We start from the raw sequence: 20,117 nt of genomic DNA, 5'->3' as shown, positions 1-20,117 counted from the left end.
ACATTTCTTTAAATAAAATATGCAGTTCAAAATGTTTTGTACTCTATTTTGCTTCAACGTACTAGAGAACCCTTCTGTAGAACTTTCAAGCTCCTATCTACGAAAATGTGGAATTTTGTATTTTTTTGCCAGAAGGCAGATCACGGATACGTGTTTATTTGTTTGTTTTTTTTTGTTTTTTCCCCAGGGGTGATCGTATCGACCCAGTGGACCTAGAATGTTGCAAGAGGGCTCATTCTAACGGACATGAAAAGTTCTAGTGCCCTTTTTAAGTGACCGAAAAATTGGATGGCACCTAGGCCCCTCCCACGCTAATTATTTTCCCAAAGTCAACGGATCAAAATTCTGAGATAGCCATTTTATTTAGCGTAGTCGAAAAACCTTATAACTATGTCTTTGGGGACGACTTACTCCCCCACAGTCCCCGTGGGAGGGGCTACAAGTTACAAACTTTGACCAGTGCTTACATATAGTAATCTTTATTGGGGAGTGTACAGACGTTTCCAGGGGGTTCAGGGGGATTTTTGGCTGGGGGAGGGGTTGAGAAGAGGGGGATATGTTGAGGGTTATTTTTGGGGAACTTTCCATCGAGAAATTTGTCATGGGGAAGAAAATTTCCATGAAGGGAGCGCAGGATTTCCTAGCATTATTTAAAAAAACAATGAAAAAATACATATGAAAAAGTTTTTTCAAATGGAAGTAAGGAGCAACATTAAAACTTAAACGAACAGAAATTATTACGCATATGAGCGGCTCACCTCCTCCTAATACATCACTCTTTACGCTAAAGTATTTTTAGTAATTTCAACTATTTATTCTACGGCTTATGTGATTCAGGGGTCATTCTTAATGAATTGGGACGAAATTTAAGCTTTAATGTAAAGAGTGAGGTACTGACGAGGGCGTTAACCCCCTCATATATGCAATAAAAACATAAGAATACGAAAGTTCGTTACATAAGCTAATTAATAAGTTATGTATATCTTCTACTAATAAAAAATATTCGGAAAAAATTAAAAGTTCTAGTTGCCTTTGTAAGTAACCAAAAAATCGGAGGGCAACTAGGCTTCCTCCCCCTCTCATTTTTTTCTCAAAATCATTCGATCAAAACTATGATAAAGCCATTTAGCCAAAAACAAATAAACATGCAAATTTCGGTTTAATTATTTCTCTGTGGAGAGCCAAAATCAAAACATGCATTGATTCAAAAACGTTCAGAAATTAAATATAAAAAACAAGTTCTTTTTAACTGAAAGTAAGGAGCGACATTAAAACTTAAAACGAACAGAAATTACTTCGTATAAGAAAGGGGCTGCTTCCTCATCAACGCCCCGCTCTTTACGCTAAAGTTCTTTACTGTTTTAAAAAGAAGAGTTGAGAGAAAGAGTCAAACTGTAGCGTAAAGAGCGGGGCGCTGATGAGGAAGCAACCCCTTTCTTATACGAAGTAATTTCTGTTCGTTTTAAGTTTTAATGTCGCTCCTTACTTTCAGTTAAAAAAACTTGTTTTGTTAATTAATTGCACAAAGCACGGTAAACAAAGATTCCTTTGTATCAAATGTATTGTTCAAAATGTTTTGTACTCTGCTTTGCACAAAGCTCGATGAAAGTCTGAGCGGCTGTTTGCATGTCTCTTCTGTGTTTGTGTGTCTGACTCTGTATATTTTTAGGTGTTTACTTCTCTATCTCTCTCCGTGCCTGTGTGTTTGACTGGCTGTTTGCTTATCTCTCTCACTGTGCATGTGTGTCGGAGCGGGCGTTTGCATGTTTCTGTGTCTGTCTTTGCATGTTTCTGTGTCTGTCTTTGTGTGTTTGTATGTCTGACTCTGTGTGTTTGTATCTCTCTCTCTCTCTCTCTCTCTCTCTCTCTCTCTCTCTCTCTCTCTCTCTCTCTCTCTCTCTCTCTTTGCCTATGTGTCTTAGAGGCTTTCTCCTTATCTCTCTCTCTCTATCTTTTTATGTTTGTGGGTGTTTGCTTCTTTCTCTCTCCCTCTCCCTCTCTGTGCCTGTGTGTCTGAGCAGATGTTTTCTTGTCCCCGAATCGGTCTTTGTGTGTATGTGTGTCTGACTGTATGTTTGTATGTCCCGTGGAGGTGGGACATGAATGATCATAAGTTCCCTCTAAAAAATGTCATAACAATTGATTCACTGAGGAGCATAAATTCACCGGTTTACTTCACCCAAGCGTTTGTCATTGGAAAAAAGGGGTAGCAGATTTGTCACTTTTTGATTCATTAAAATTCCGCTCGTATTATAAAATGCAACGGTTTACTTTACCCAAGCGCGTGTAATAAGACAAGTTTAATTAAACCCAAATAAAAAATTTATTCACATAATGTCATAGGATTACTGAATATTAAGTATTATAACAACTAGTCATTCTTCTTATTCAGAGAATGTCGAATATATGATTATCATGTCCTGACAGGAATATATAGGTCTGAGGCAGAAAAAAACAGAAGGATAGCTAGATACTGATCGCAATCTTTGGCATTCGTCGCTATGCTTTTAATTCCAGGGATACCTATGTCTCTGTTGAGGCCCAAGGGTTATAATGCAAAATGAGCTTAATGTTTATCTCACAGCAAAGTTCATTTGCAACGAAGACATTTAACCAGGAACAGGAGAGGAGAATTTCGTTTTAGAGACCACATCTCTCAGAAGAATTCTCAACATTTACTAGCAGCAGAGGATAGTCAATAAATTCATCCGGGACGAGATGGGTCAGCCTCTTAGGACAGATGTCACAAAGTTTACCGAAGGAAATACCATGTGCTGAACGTACCAGACGGAACTGCAAAACCTGAACGCCTCAATCCAGCCTCAGTTTCAGAGTATATCGGCAATAGCAAACCTGAGGCAAAATTTCCGGCTCCTTCCTCATGCCCTGGGTGCCTCTGGAGGTACAGGCGGATCTAAGGCAAGGTCTTACAACTAAAGTTATCGTTTCAGAAAAGGTCGAAAGTTTTCGGCGTTTTTCCAGATAAGTTGAGCTATTTCTACTATTTAACCGAAAGTCACAACTGCGTACTTGTGATCTCCTGTGGCAACGTAGACTGAGATCATCTGTATCATGGTATCCAAGTGAGAGTTCCAATATGCGGCTCTTTAAGCGCATAATGATCTCCAGTTTCCAGATACTGATTTCCAGTTCGCACACGTTCAGTGCATGTGTACGTTCAGTGCGTCTTCACTTGTTGGGCTTCAAAATGGCTAAGGGTCTTCAACTATTATTTCAAGTTTGTTGGGTAAAGTTTTCTCTATGATCTATCAAAGAACACCATTGCTCACGGTCTCTTTTTGAAGAATTCCTGCTGTAACAATAATTTTCTGAAGCCAGCATCTTCAAGTAGTCTATGAGTTTTTGGAATCCACAGAGCAAAAGGACTACATTAGAGACTCATTTCTAGAGGACTCTTTCAATTCCTGTTGACAAATGCAAAGGTATCTTTGTGATGTTTTAAGATCTCATCACCTACATCCAGCTTCACCTTCAGTGACCTAGCTATGGCATAAAGAAACATAAGGATAGCAAGATACTGATTGCAAGCTTTGACATTTGTCGTTATCCTTTTAATTCCAAGGATACCTCTGTCTCTGTTGAGGCACAAGGCTTATAATGCGAAATGAGCTTAATGTTTATTTCACAGCAAAGTTCACAGACAGATGTCACAAAGTTCGCCGACAGAAATACCATGCGCTGAACGTACTAGACAGAACTGCAAAACCTGAACGACTCAATGTAGACTCAGTTGCAGGGTATAATGGCAATAGCAAGCCTAGGGCAAGATTTGCGGCTCCATCCTGATGCCCCGGGTGCCTCTGGAGGCACAGGCGGATCTAAGGCAAGGTCTTATAATGAAGATATAGTATCAGAACCGTTCGTAAGTTTTCGGCGTTTTTCCAGGTAAGTTGAGCATTTCTACTGTTTAACTGAAAGTCACAACTGCGTACTTGTGATCTCCTGTGGCAAAGTAGACTGAGATCATCTATACCATGATAATCAAGTGTAGGTTCCAACCTACGGCTCTTACATAATGATCACCAGTTTCCAGATACTGATTTCCAGTTCTCACACGTTCAGTGCATGTCTACAAAAGTTCACTCTACTCCACAAGAAGAGGAGAAATCACTTCAAGTGCATTTTATAGCTCACAAGCACGTTCACAGTCGTCTTCACTTGTTGGGCTTCAAAATTGCTAAAGAGCTTCATCTAGTATTTCAAGTTTGTTGGGTAAAGTTTTCTCTATGAAGCTTCTAGCGTCTTCTAGACAAGTTTTGAATGCCTCCTACCCATCAACGCCATTCTTTCATACACTTAAAAGAGTGTATAAAGTGAGTGATGCATTACCTTACAAAGAAAAGACCTTACTCACGATCTCTTTTCGAATAATTCCTGCTGTAATAATAATTTTCTGAATCCAGCGTGTTCAAGTAGTTCATGAGATTATGGAACCCACAAAGCAGAAGGACTACATTGGATAATTTCGCTGGGAGACATTGTCCAAGGCTTTCCAAAGACTCGAAACGGCTAAAGGGTTCATTTACAAAATAAAACAAAAAATCGAGAAACAAACGCGCCAGAAAACATCACCTCTACGAAGCAATGACACGTGTCTTTTTTTTGAAGAGGTTAAGGTTCTGTAGAAAAAAAGAAAAGAAAAAACTTGCCAAAAAAAATCTACCATTTGGCGCGATAAAATTTGCATGTTAGCTGAGGATCGCTTAAGAAGTTCAAGAGTTTGGAGAGTGACTACATTTGCTTTAGGTGATATCTATCAAGCTCGCTCCAAGACATAAAAATGCTTAGAAGTTCATTATAAAGATAAAAATGCTGGAAACAACCGTTCCAGAAAACGCGCATCTATGAAGCAATAACATTTGTTGTTTAATTTCTTTTTCTGGTAGAGATTAAGAGTTGGAATAGAAAAAAATGACTCGCCACCTTTCGTTTGACGAGATAAAATTTGCATCTCAACTTAGGATATTACCGAAAAAAAAATGGCGAACATTGGGAAAATTTCTAGATTTTCTGTCCTTTTTTTTTAATTTTTGAATATTCTTATTGTGTTAGAAAATCGATACTTGACTGAAATAATTATTTGCACAGAGAATAGGGCCTCGGATGATATTCACTTCCGTTTACTTTAGTTTTTATACTGAATAAATATTTTTATACTAAATACCTCATAAAAAAACGACTACCAGGTTGCCTTAGGATATTTTGGCGTTTATTTTTTACGCAGGATATTTTGGCTACTTATGTGGCATTCACATCCATTTTGGCTAAAATGGTCGGGTCCTAAATGGATGCGGACATGCGCTACGAAAATCTGAATTAAGCAATGTCGGTTGCCTTAATAGCCATCTCCCAATCAATTGCAGTGGAAATGTGCTGCCACTTTTTTTTACAATCAAAAATAGTTTATAGACTAAACACAGAACGTAAATTTTTACAAGAGAGTGATTGAAAAAATTATGTTTTTTACTATTATTAAAAACCTGTTGCTGAAACGCTCATTTTACAAGTAGGAAAGGGGATAAAACGTATCTTGGAAATAAAAGAAATAAAATGATGAAAATCGAACAAGATCAGAGAAAACAAAGAAAACCACAGAAGTTGCTCGGTTTGAGGAGGGTAGAGAACAATTCAATATTAGATACAATAATAAAGAGCTCGGTTTGAGATGGTTAAAGAACAAATTAACATTATATACAAGAACAAAGAGCTCGGTTTAAGGAGGATAAAGAACAATTTATTATTGATACAATAACAAAGAGCTCAGATTGAGGAGTGTAAAGAACAATTTAATATTACAGGAGGGTAAAAAATTAATATTGAGGAGGGTAAAGAACAATTTAATATTAGATACAATAACAAACAGCTCGGTTTGAGGAGGGTAAAGAACAATTTAATATCAGATACACCATCAAAGCGCTCTGTTTGAGGAGAGTAAATAAAAGAACTAAAATTCTACACATGATGAAAATTTTACATTTGATATAACAACAAAGAGCTCGGTTTGAGGAGCAATTTAATATTAGATACAACAACAAAGAGGTCGGTTTCAGGAGGGTTAAGAACAATTTAATATGATACAATAACAAAGAGCTGTGTTTGAGGAGGGTAAAGAACAGTTTAATATCTATATAAAATGACAAAGAGCTCGGTTTAAGGAGGGTAAAGAACAATTTAATATAGATACAATAACAAAGAGCCCGGGTTTGAGGAGGGTAAAGAACAATTTAACATAAGATGCAATAAGATAGCTCGGTTTGAGGAGGGTAAAAAACCATTTAATATAAAATACAATAATAAACAGCTCGGTTTGAGGAGGGTAAAGAACAACTTAATATTAGATACACTAACAAACAGCTCGATTTGAGGAGGGTAAATAAAAGAAATAAAATTCTACATATAATGAAAACTGAAGAAGATCGGAGGAAACGAATAAAACCAATAAACAGAAGTTGCTTGGTGTGAGGGGGGTTAAAAACAATTTAATATTAAATACAATAACAAAGAGCTCGGTTTAAGGAGAGTAAAGAACAGTTTAACATTTGATACAACAACAAAGAGCCTGGTTTGAAAAGGGTTTAGAACAATTTAATATTAGTTAGAAAATACAAAGAAGTTGTTCGGTGTGAGGAGGGTAAAGAAAGAGCAAAAAAGAGTAAAGAAAGAAAGAGGTAAAACAACAAAGAGCTCGGTTGGAAGGGGGTAAAGAACAATTCGAGGAGGGTAAAGAACAATTTAACATCAGACACAATAACAAAGAAGTCGGTTTGAGGAGGGTAAAGAAAGAGCAAAAAAGAAAGAAGTAAAACAGCAAAGAACTCGGTTTGAAGGGGGTAAAGAACAATTTGAGGAGGGTAAAGAACAATTTAGTATTAGACACGACACCAAAGAGCTCTGTTTGAGGAGGGTCAGAGGAAACGAAGAAAACCAATAAGCAGAAGCTGTTCGGCGTGAGGAAGGTAAAGAAAGAGCAAGAAAGAGTAAAGAAAGAAAGAGGTATAGCAACAAAGTGCTCGGTTTGAAGGGGGTGAAGAACAATTCAATAGTAGATACAACAATAAAGAGCCCGGTTTGAGGAGGGTAAAGAACACTTTACTACTAGATACAATAACAAAGAGTTCGGTTTAAGGGGGTAAAAAAACAAATTATTATAGATACAATAACAAACAAACATCTCGGTTTGATGAGGATGAAAATCGATTTAATATTTGATACAAAATCAAAGAGCTCTATTTGAGGAGGGTAAACAAAAGAAATAAATTCTACATATGATGAAAAGTACCAATAGACAGAATTCACTCGGTGTGAGGAGGGTTAAAAAAATAATATTACAATAACAAAGAGCTTGGAGGAAGAGCTTAGTTGGAGGAGGGTAAAGAACAATTTAACATTTGATACAACGACAAAAGCTCGGTTTGAGGAGGGTAAAGAACAATATAATATTGGATACAATAACATAGCTCGGTTTGAGGAGGGTAAAGAAAATTTAATATTAAATACAACAATAAACAGCTCGTTATGAGGAGGGAAAAGAACAATTTAATATTAGATACACTAACAAATAGATCGGTTTGAGGAGGGTGAATAAAAGAAATAAAATTCTACGCATGATGAAATCTGAAGAAGATCAGAGGAAACGAAGAAAACAAATAGATGAAAGTTGTTCGGTGTGAGGAGGGTAAAGAACAATTTAACATTTGATACAACAACAAAGTGCTCGGTTTGAGGAGGGTAAAGAACAATTTAATATTAGATACACCATCAAAGGGTCCTGTTTGAAGAGGGTAAATAAAAGAAATAAAATTCTACATATGAAGACAATCAATGAAGATAAGAGAAAACAAAGAAAACCAATAGATGGTAAATAAAAAAGTAGGTAAATACGAAGGAGATCGGAAAAACTAATAGACAGAATTTGCTCGGTTTGAGGAGTGAAAAAACAATTTAATATTAGATACAATAGCTCGGTTTAAGGAGGGAAAAAACAACTTAATATTAGATACAATAGCTCGGTTTAAGGGGGGCAAAGAACAATTTAGTATTAGATACAATAATATAGCTCGGTTTGAGGAGGGTAACGAACAATTTAATATTAGATACAATAATAAGCAGCTCGTAATGAGGAGGGTAAAGAACAATTTAATATTAGATACACTAACAAACAGCTTGAGGAGGTAATTGAGGAGGGAAAATAAAAGAAATAAAATTCTACATATGATGAAAACGTCCCCAAAAGATATGTTACACGGATGACGTAATTTCACTTTGGAACTATGGGGAAAATGAACGTAGGGGTTTTTTAGATCAATTAATACATATGATAGAAATTTACAGTTTATCTTAGAAATTGAAATTGCACATAGAATCTCATTCCTAGATGTTCGAACTATTCGTAGCTTAGATGAACTCAATTTTACTATTTACAGAAAACCAACACAAAACAATAGATATTTACATTTTGAATCAAACCACTCCCCACAAGTTAAACAGGTGTCCTAATAGCTCTCGTAGATCGTGCCCTGAATATTTGTTCTGATTTCTACATCACAGCTGAACTAGACTTTATCAGGGACAAACTTTTTTGGAAATTGGTATTCTCTTTTATCAAACAGTTAGTGGTAACGAACTGTAGTAAGGAGCGACCCGGCTCAATAGTAACCGAAACTCTAAAAAATAGAATTTTGATACCAATAGTTACATCAAAAGAATCGCATATTTAACTCTGATTTTAAATATATAAGTTTCATCAAGTTCAGTTATACCCATCAAAAGTTACGAGCCTGAGAAAATTTGCCCCATTTTAGAAAATTGGGCGAAACACTCCCTAAGTCATACAATCTTAACGAAAATCACACCATCAGATTCAGCGTATCAGAGAACCTTATTGTAGAAGTTTCAAGCTCCTATCTACAAAAATGTGGAATTCCGTATTTTTTGCCAGAAGACATCACGGATGCGTGTTTGTTTGTTTGTTTTTTTTCCCCAGGGGTGATCGTATCGACTGAGTGGTCCTAGAATGTCGCGAAAGGGCTCATTCTAATGGTAATTAAAAGTTCTAGTGCCCTTTTTAAGTGACCAAAAAAATTAGAGGGCACCTAGGCCCTCTCCCACACTCATTTTTTCCCAAAAGTCACCGTATTAAAATTCTGAGATAGCCATTTTATTCACCATAGTCGAAAAACCTAGTAACTATGTCTTTGGGGACGACTTACTCCCCCGCAGTCCCAGTGGGAGGGGGTGCAAGTTACAAACTTTGACCTGTGTTTACATATAGTAATGGTTACTGGGAAGTGTACAGGCGTTTTCAGGGGGATTTTTTTGGTTTAAGGGGGAAAGTTGGGGGGGGGTTACGTGGGAGGATATTTCCATGGAGAAACTTCTTATGGGGGAAGAGAATTTCAATGATGGGTGCGCAGGATTTCTAGCATTATTTGAAAAAGCAATGGAAAAATAAATATGAAAAGTTTGTTCTACTGAAAGTAAGGAGCAGCATTAAAACTCAAAACGAACAAAAATTATTACGCATATGAGGGGTTTACCTCCTCGTTATACCTTACTCTTTACGCTAACGTATTTTTAGTAATTTCAACTATTTATTCTACGGCCTTTGTGATTCAGAGGTCATTCTTAAGGAATTGGGAAAAAATCTAAGTTTAAGTGTAAAGAGCGAGGTATCGACGAGGGTTGAACCCCCTCATATACGCAATAAAAACATACGAATATAGAAGGTCGTTACGTAAGTTAATTCGTAAATTACGTATGTTTTTTACCAATGAAAACGTTTGTAAAAAATTAAAAGTTTTAGTTGCTTTTTAAAGTAATCAAAAACTTGGAAGGCAATGAGGCCTCCTCCCTCGCTCCTTTTTTCTCAAAATCTTCCGATTAATTGCAATTATTGAATATGCAAATTTCGTTTTAATTATTTATGTGCGGAGAGCCAAGATCAAAACATGCATCAATTCAAAAACGCCCAGAAATTAATTAAAAAAAACAAGTTTTTTTGAATGAAAGTAAGGAGCAACATTAAAACTTAAAAGGAACAGAAATTACTCCGTATATGAAAGGGGCTTTTCCTCCTCAACGCCCCGCTCTTTACGCTAAAGTTTCTTAATATTTTAAAAATAAAGTTAAGAGAAAGAGTCAAACTTTATGCGTCGCCTACCAGTTAATTATACCGGTTAATTTATAGTTAACCTGGGCTTTAATTACCACTCACAAAAAAGGCATTAATTTACATTAGTGCATTTGGGTTCTCATTTCACAACAAAAACAAAATATATAAAGCATATAGAACTGCATTTTTTAAACCTGCATTTTTTAAAACATTTTCTTTCATTTCATTGAATTGCCTCGTTTCATAACAATTTATTTTTCAGTCCTGGTTGAACTTCGCTGAGGTAAGGATGCTGGGACTGTTTTGAAAAACTGTTCATTTTAGTTTCATTGATTTTATCCTTTTGTAAGTTGTTTTTTCTTATTTGTATTGCTGAGGACGGCCCTTGGACGTAGGGCCGAAATATTCATTCTAATTTGTTTCCAAAGTCTTAAAAATTCCCTATAGTTCTTCTTGTTTCTGGTGTTTAGACAGAAGTTGTTCGGTGGCGAGGGCAAAGAACAATTTAATAGAGATGCAAGAACGAAAAACTCGGTTTGATGAGGGTAAAGAAGAATTTAATATTAGATAGAATAACAAAGCGCTCGGTTTGAGGAGGATAAAGAACAACTTAATCTTGGATACAATAACAAAGAGCTTGAGGAGGGTAAAGAATAGCTCTCAGAACAAATGAATGAAGATTGAGAGTTTAGTATATGACGAGTCCTAAAATACTTACTCAGTCTATATAATTCCTACAAGTTATTCCTCAGTCCCCGAATGTGCAAATATACAGCCCAAATTATATATTTCCAAAGCATTTTTCCGTTGATCACGTCGGATTCATGGGAAATATATAATTTGGGCTATATTTTTGCACATTGGGGAGGGGGTGGTAAAGTAATGTGAAGCACTTTTAGGAATTGAAGTTACACATTTTGAACGCGCTTCCGCTATAGTCTACCCCCCCCCCGCTATGGTTTACCCCCAACAACTCCTAATGCGTAAATATAACCTACAGCCAAAATTATATATTTCCCATGCTGACTATATCAAGAAACGGAAAAATACACAGGAAATATATGGGCCTAATTTTGGCCGTCCTATTCGAGTGGTTAGCATGCTAGACTTAAAAACCCTTGTGAGGACAGAGGAGGTTCAAGCCTCCTCAAACAGGAGGAGGTAGTGTTGCTGGTTAATCGGTTTGGAACAGGGATCGGTAAGTTCTGGTGCTCTTTAAGCTTAGCAAGAGTTCACCAAACTCTGACTGGGTACCAGCTGTAATCTGGGAAAGGTAAACATGAAGGGTGTGCGAAAGCGCATGATGGCTACCCCATCATCCTCTTGCTCTTCCTGACTTAAGGGCCATGAAACCGAAAGCAGCACATTCTTTTTGTTGGCTAATTAAGGGGAGTTGAGGGTAAAGTATAGAGGAATCGCTTTAAAATGTTTTAACTATAGTTTTTCTGCATGTTATGAAGTAAACCTGTTTTCTTAACATATTTCCTTCTCAATATCCCCAATTCTAGGAATATAACGTACCCCCATCTCCCTAATATCTCCCTTATACATCCCTCCTAGAAATTGAGGTAGGCCTAAGTAGGCTATTTCGCTGTTCATATCATTGATTTACGAATAAAGTGAACATAGGCTACTCGATGCCTTTTTGTATGCTCTTTCCAAATATAATAATCAGCTTTGCCAAAAATGAATTTTAACCCCTTCTCTACCAATTCAGAGTATATATTTGCTCATTAACGGGGGGAGGAGTTTAAATTTACCTTTTATTTGCATCAGAATCAAACATACATTTTTGCCAAACCCTCTGATTTCCGTGAATTGACACCATTTAATCCACGGCCTAAAATACACCCCAATAAGGAATAGTAGGCTAGTATCAAGCTGTTGCCAATATTTAGTGTTACCAATTTCATTTTCCTAACCAAACACTTTTCCCAAAAAGTAGCTACACAAGAATTTTCCTCAATATTTCAAATAACTTGCCTGAAAAAGAACTGCTCAAGTCCTCCAACTATTTTGTTACTAACTTTACTCAACAAAGTATCCTTAGGTTTAGTTTCTCCCATTATCAATACTTGTTTACTTGACAAACGCACAAATTCGACTGATATAAAAGAAATTCAATTCCATAGGAATCAATAAATTACTCCTCGCGTATAAACAAAAGCACTCGAGTAGGATATGACGTAACAAGCCTTAACTGTATATTAAAAACAGGTTTTTTGTATTCATATTTAAATGCACTTATTTAAGGATTGAAAGAATATATAAACTGAAACTTTTAGGTTATAATAGCGGAGAATGGCGTGTCTAGGAGGGGGAACAATAGTGGTAAGAGGAGGGGTTCGACCTGTCCATTGTTGCCCCATCTATTTGGGCTCCATTTAGATAATAAATACCATATGAATGGTAGGCAACTAGGCATGGGGCTTCAGCTGGGGAGGGAGGAGGACAAAGAGATTTTGTCATCTATTTATTGGAAAATTTATTTTTTTGGGGTGCTTCCATTGAAAATTCCTTCTTTGGTATTTTCAATGATTATTCAAAAAACCTACCCCCGGTTTTGGAAAATATATTTTGCCACCTTCACCATGTTGGAGGTATTGGTGCTCGTCCTAAGTATGATCTCGTGCAGTCTTGGCGCATGCAGAGCTGACCTCACGTACCTCTGGATATCCGACTAGCCACCGGAGAACTAAATTCACCTAGGGACGGTTGGGTTAGCAGCCCTCTTCCTGAAATTCATTGCTACGAATGGAACTGTAAATATAGCTTCGGATGCCCCACCTACTTTCCCAAATGGACCCAGGCCTGCCCAAGGACGTACCCCTTTGAACATCGCTGACCAAGGTGGCATTAATGTTGCCACCTGGAGTGTCATGACGCTGAACCAACCTGGTTCTAGGCTTCTTTTAGCAAAAGAACTTAAAACATATAAAGGGACGATCGCGGGAATAACAGAAACGCACCTTACGGGAAGCGGTGAAGAAGATATTGGAGAAGGAAGGACACCGCTTTGGTCTGGCGGAACCCAAAGAAGGGGGAGTTGGCCTTGTTTTCAACAGCTTCGCCCGGAAAGCCCTACTGTCATTCACACCTATCTCATCGCGTCTACTGAGAGCGAGAATTGACGGCAAGCACGGGAAGATAACTGTTCTTACTTGCTATGCACCGACAAACGAGGCCGAAGATGATGATAAGGACGACTTCTATGCGTTGCTGTCCTCTGAGCTCTCCTCCGTGCCACCGCGCGACTACCTCGTAGTCCTAGGAGATTTTAACGCCTGTGTTACTAAATGATGCGGTTGTTGGACCTGTGACGGTGACGCTCTGAATGATAATAGTGAGCGGCTTCTCAATTGCTGCATCACCCATGTCCTATCAGTCACAAATACTTGGCAGGAAATGAAACTGAAATACTGACTCCACGAACTCCTATTTCTCAGGGAATCCACAAAGAATAATTTGGCTTAAGTACAGTCGTAAAAACCGTTAAAACCTCATATTGCCCCTATTGTCCTTAGTAGTAAGATAAAGTATCTATACATCGCAACTTAAAAGTTCAGTTCTTATTGTGGACAATGGCGTGCCAAGGAGGGGGAAGAGTAGTGGCAAGAGGAGGGGTTCGATTTATCCATTGTTGCCCCATCTATTCGGGAACCATTTAGATAATAAATACCATATGAATGGTAGGTATGGGGCTTCAGCTGGGGAGGGAGGAGTACCAAGAGAATTTGTCACCTATTTATTGGAAAATTAATTTCTGGGGTATTTTCATTGAAAATGTGTTCTTTGGCATTTTCAATGATTATTCAAAAAAAAACCTACCCCCGGTCTTGGAAAATATATTTTGCCACCTTTCTCATTTACATTTACATACATTAATTCATACATTTACATAAATAACATTTACATTTACCTTTCCCCCTTTTCATTCACATAAATTTCCCCTTACATTACATTACATATACTTGCATTTAAATGAACAAAATGAGTTTTTTTAATAACACTCTTATTTAAAAATGTGCTCTATTAAGATTAAAATTAAATATAAATTGAAACTTTTACATTAAGCTCTTTCACTGCTATATCTAGGGGGAGGGTTGTGGCAAGGTGTCACAATTGTCCATTGAAGCAGTATCTGTCTGTTTGGACGCCATGTACTGTAGGTAATATATACTATATATTTCATGAAAAAATTTGTATGAGTATCAAATAGGGTGGGGGAAGACGTGGGGAAGTCACCATCCAGATTTTGAAAAATACCTTTTATGGGCACTTTCATTGAAAAATGTCTTTTTTGGTATTTTTGTTAAAAAAAAAAAACCAAAAAAATATATTTTGCTCCTTCTTCTTCCACATTTCCATGAATTAAATCCAGTGAAGATAGAACTAATTAACATTGTTAGGGGGGAGGAAAAAACTAGAAATCCCTCAGGATGGTGAAAAATCTGCCTAAGCCTCTGACGGAGTGAAGTAACTCTTCCATGTGACTAAGTAACACTACTATATACAGTTAAATTATAGCTTTTTAAAGCTGTCCTCCTCAGTGGCGTTACTTCAAGAAAATTTAGGGAGGGTAAAAGTGCTGCAAGAATTTTCATCTTTTATTATATTATTTGTAAAACCAAGAACTGCTTTCAAATCGTTGATAAGAATAATTTTTTGATTCTCTAAAGGGGAACTAATGTAAATTATTCTCTGTTTAGATGAATAGCTAAATTGGTAAGAACTATTTTTGCGACTAGTGACCCTTCCACGAAACAGCTCATTCATACTGCTACGTTCCTTGCAGGATTTAGTGGCATAGGACAACTCAGTGGAATAAGAAAGTTAAACAAATTCCTCTCATCATGACTATATTTAACACTTTTGTTTCTAGACCGAAAAGGGCCCGATAAAGGGCGATTGGGCCCAATCGGGCCCCGTGTTTGAAAGGCTCCTACGTTACCATCAAAATGAATAAAAAGAGTTTGCGTTGTTAGATGAGATTTATTGATGTGCTTATTGTTACATAATATATACTTTATGACATATAAAACTGATACTCGTAAAAGTTCATGTCAAATTTATTGAATGTAATCGGGATAGTCCTATATTAGAAAGATTTTCCACTACGTACTTGAACGACTTTACCTACGTAAACTACTATGCATGTATATTTTATTTGAATATTTAATCTATAGAAAGGGCCCCGTAAAAAAGATCCAGTCACACCCCGCACCTATTCAATCCGATCCTGAGACCAAAGTGGTAGTTATAGTGAAAAATTAGAATGGCGAAATCTAATCTAATCAGAATACTTAGATGTAAAAGTACTATATCTGTTTTTTATGTTAAGTTAATTAATAATTTTAATAGTTGAAAAATAAATACATAATAAAAAAATTAAAAAGAGAAAATTCTTTTTATAGGTTTCAATAGACCATCCGAACGTTATAGAAAGTATAATGGGAAAGCCGCCAGGATCTGCAGAGGCTGTATATTACGACTTCCAACCCGGCCAAGCCTACAATATATCACTGTATATCGTAATACCAAACGAGGTCTCGCAACCAGCTTAAGCTCTGTACTGCACGATTCCAAGACCTATATCTACTGTACCAGACCAAGAAGCGTGACCTTTGATAAAGGTTGATTGCTTATGATAGCTCCTATATTCAATGGGAAGATCAGAAAGGGCCGAGGTGCTTTTTTTTCTTTAGTTGCTAGCTTATTTAAGGTACTATGAATTCTCGAGTATCTTTAGAATCAGGATAATGTATCAACCATAATAATCGGTGAATAATTTGGAATAGGGTAAAATCAGCCATGGTCTCAACACGTGTTATTTACATTAAGTTAGTTATTTATAGGGATTTACGTGACATTTTTTATCACTTACATTTTTATTCTTTTTTTTTACAAATCGTGTTATCAGGTAAACATGAGCCTATTAGTCCTCATAGCAAGTAAATACTGCAGTATCGTTATCGTGAACGTGCAGTACCTGCACGTGCACGTCTCTGCAGTACCAAGGACAGTGAAACGAAATCTGGTAGTTCAAACTGGTGAGTTTGAAGAGCTTGAAGCTTAAAAGACCGTGATTATTTAAAAAAAAATTAGGAGAAATCGGTAATTCAAATTCTTAATGAAAAAAAAACTTCTATATACGCTTCTGCAATTTTTGGTAATAGCGGGTGCCAAAGTAAAAAAAAAAAAAAAAACTTAGAAAAACAAAGGAAAATTGAGCTAAAAGCGTATAGCATTAAACAACTTAAAAAGAAGTGCCTATTCTTTTAAAATTTAGCTGTCTTTGTGAACCAACAGAATATTAATTTTTAAATTTTTATTGAAGAAAGGCGTTGTCAAAACTAATTGATTAGTTTGACTGTTTATTTTCTTGGTTCTACGTGGCAACACTGACAAAAGGAAATTGCTCATTCTTCAAAACGCGAAGTAATTGGAAAAATATAAAGTTCAAATATTAGTGTTCGAGCCTGTAGCTTACGGTTTTTTATGTTAGTGTCTTAAGTAAGGGATAAGCTATATATCCCTCTTTCCTAAGGTCGTAGTGTATTTGATATGAATAAAATTCGCATGCTAACTCGAAATAGCAAAAGAGTCAAATTAAAACCCAAGACCTTTAAATATCCGACTTTGTAAAAAAAATGAAATAAATGCAGTATTTATGTCAAAAGAATAATAGCTAAAGTGCCGAGTGTAAAGTGGAGAGTGCAGTTGAAAGGAGTTTGGAAGATAAGTCTTGGAATTAAGAGTATGAATGGTTGAAGCCAAGGATGTGACAGCAGTCAAATTTGAAGGAACTACGGGCACTAAGTTTATCAATTTTCTAATTAAATCGAAATAAAATCTTATTATTTAGTTTAGTTAAATTTATAAAATAAAAAAAGTGTTTCCTAAGAGTTTCTGCTGAGTTTAGGGATATAAATAAGGATATAATAAAATTTCTTACTTCTACCTGGTCCATAGACCCCCCTCCCCCTCTCTCTTCTCTACAAAAAAATAACAAAAAAGTGGTCCACGAATGCATTCTCTATTATATCCTTCCAAGAACAATCCTTAGTTAAACCACCCCACCCAATGGCTTGGTAATACCTTTAGAAAGTAGGTCAGCTATTTGTGGGCTCTGTTCCAATCTTTTTCACGTATGTCGTTTCTTTTATTTAATGTATAGTCTTTACAAGTGGAAAAAAATTGTATTGGATGGTAATGATAAATAAAAGCATCTGTCAATACAATAAAAAGGTACAAAAGCTGTATGAAATGTAAAAAAATCAAACCCAAGTAAAATGTCCACTTGAATTCATGAGCACCCTTAGGATGTTTCTATATGTTTTGAGGAGAGGCCTAAAACATTTTCCCAGTGAGGATGGTTGATGTCAGGAAGGAAAAACTTTTTTTTTACCAGAAAGATAAAATATTTTTCAGAATGGCAGACAATTTTACGGTTTGTATGGTTTGGTCTTCTAGAGGGTGTGGGGTACAAATTTAAAAACACATTTAGTTAAAGTGTCGGAATCCTCCTCAAGCAGATGTCATACTGGACTTGCACTCCTGTGTGCTTGGGAACTCAGGTTCAAGTCCTGGTGTCATCAAAACCTGATGTTCTTCCATCAGACCGGTTAATGGTATGACTCCATAAGCTCAGCACCTTATATTGTGGGCCTTTGAGGCCTGAGCCTCGCTTTAATTGGGTCTGCCCTGATCAGAAGGCTACTGAAAAGAGCCTCTCTTGCATTTTCCTGGTTTTAACCTGGTTTTCCTGGATATTTTAATAGGAGTGTGAAAGCTAAAGGTTGTCTTGCTGGCTGTGTTTTGAAATATCGTCCGTACTCTGTAAGACATGTCTTGTCAAGAAACAAAGAAGATATTTTTGAATACGCGTTCATTGATGTTAAAAATCAGGTAAAATTCTAATTTTTGTAATATTTACAGTTCTCCTAGTAAGCCTCTTCCATCTTTCGTTCTTATTTTTCGTGAGGCTTTGGAAATGGCCCAATTTCGTTAGAACTTGTCATAATGAGCAACCTCATCCTTAATTTTCTGATCAGTGATCATCCTCGTCTTTGTATTTTCTTTCAGTTGTGCTCACTTGTGGAATACTTGAGCACTTGTGCTCACTATTTGTTTACCTGTGCTCACTATGAACACTTGTGGAACTTTCTGCATGCATTCCAGCTCAAACAACTGACAGCGCAACTTCTTTGCTTGAAGTTAATTTTTCATCGGAAAGGCTAAACCAATGTTTTACTTGAAAGAATCTCGGTTTGCTGTTAAGATATTAGGAAAACAAAGTAAGTTATCAATTGTAGCATTATTCCATCCTCATTTCCTCCTTTTGCCCTTCACGTATTTTTTTTTACTGATGGTGATATCGCACAATCATATCGACTGAATTGTATCGAGCGGTCGTATCGGCGATGTCGTATCGACCGATGGTGATACGGTGCTCTGGAAGTTCTCTCATATCTACTGCTCTTATTCTCGATGTAAGAAAAGCATTTGAATCATTAATGCGCAAGATTGTTTTTTGGAAACTGTCTCTTATTGATATAAGAGGGTGCGTAGTCTTGGCTTCTTTCATATTTATCTCTTCAATTGGTCTTCGTCGATTCCCTCTATTGTAACCTCTCTAAAACAGAGTATAGTGCTCCGCAAGGGCCTGTCATTGGGCTGACTCTCTTTCTATTTTATATAAATAGCCTTTTACATGCGGTCAAAAATTCGAAGCCAACAATTTGCTGTCGTCTTTGTCAATCAGCAATCAAAATACATAAATAACATTTTATACTTTTTTTAATTGTAATAAAGTAAAAATTATTAAGACTTTTTTTTAATAATTAATTTTAAAAAATAATTAAAATTAATATCAACATACGTATACTAAAGTGACATTTCATGAAAAATTTTTTTTTTTAGTAAAGTGCATATTATGTTCTAGTCTTGATTAGGCATGGGGGTTGTCAGCTCTACTAATGTTAATTTTTGCTTGTTTTGAGTTTGACTAAGTTATTTATCGTAATTTCTGTTCGTTTTGGGCTTCATTTATTTATTGATGGTGATTTGTGGTAGTTTTACGCTTGGAAAATTATTTGAATTTATTCCTGCTCATTTTTGGTTTAATGTCTTTACTTTTCTTTGAAAAACTGGTTTTGTTGACAAATTTTTAAAATTAATTTATGTTCGTTTTTAATTGACATATTCCTTTTCATGGACAAAAATTATATCTTTTCATTTTTTCCTGTAAGAATCATCATCTTATATAAGGCATCTGGCAACCCTGATCTTTCCGTAAGGAACTGTTCTCCACTCGATATGGTAATCTGTGTACCTGACTCAAGGCTCCTGCTGCATGATATGTCATTCAAACAATCAATCAATCAATTTATTTAAAGAAAACAGAGAAAAAAAAATACAAAGCTTTAGATCACCGCAAAGACTCTTTGGCCTTTGAGAGTGTAAAACTAAACATTTAATTAAATAATAAAACAAAATCAAACAGTAGTTCAAATCGGAATTGAAAATTTTTTTCAATTCCGAAAAAAAAATTTTTTCAATTCCGAAAAAAGAAAAAAATTTTTTTTTTCTTGAGATATGAGCTCATTGTTAGATGTTTATATTATAGTATATGTTTAAATACCCTCAGTAGCTCCTGAGATGTTGCTGATATGCCATTTTGACCACCTTCATGAGCATGGTGTGAGTTGATTCAGTTAAATATACCCCTCAACATTACCTGCAGGTCCCACCTTAATACACTTTGCTAATTCTTGATTTATTCAAAATGCGACTTTTAAAACCTGAATGCACATGGTTTCTTTTAATTTAACTCCTCAATATACGGGGATAGTTTCAACTTATACCCTTTGCAATTCCTGAAGTAACGTTGTTACACTTTCTTTGACAAAATTGGGTGAACATAGTGTTTTTTGACTTTATTCAACATCCCCAACAATATGCCCTGAAAATTACAACGTAATAG

At 36.1% G+C, this 20,117-nt stretch overlaps 1 protein-coding gene across 1 annotated transcript in view; it reads right to left on the bottom strand.

The window, feature by feature from the left end:
• LOC136040627 (protein patched homolog 3-like) overlaps positions 1 to 12,232 on the bottom strand; it is a gene marked incomplete in the record, with an annotated part of 148,648 nt that extends 136,416 nt beyond the window's left edge. The window contains 1 exon segment of the mRNA XM_065724903.1: positions 12,116 to 12,232. Coding sequence (XP_065580975.1) covers positions 12,116 to 12,198 — 83 coding nt within the window.
• Between the last annotated feature and the right edge of the window lie 7,885 nt (positions 12,233 to 20,117).

Source organism: Artemia franciscana, chromosome 21, assembly GCF_032884065.1.
Source record: "Artemia franciscana chromosome 21, ASM3288406v1, whole genome shotgun sequence".
Taxonomy (NCBI): Eukaryota; Metazoa; Arthropoda; class Branchiopoda; order Anostraca; family Artemiidae; genus Artemia; species Artemia franciscana.
This window is presented reverse-complemented; position numbering and strand designations above follow the sequence as displayed.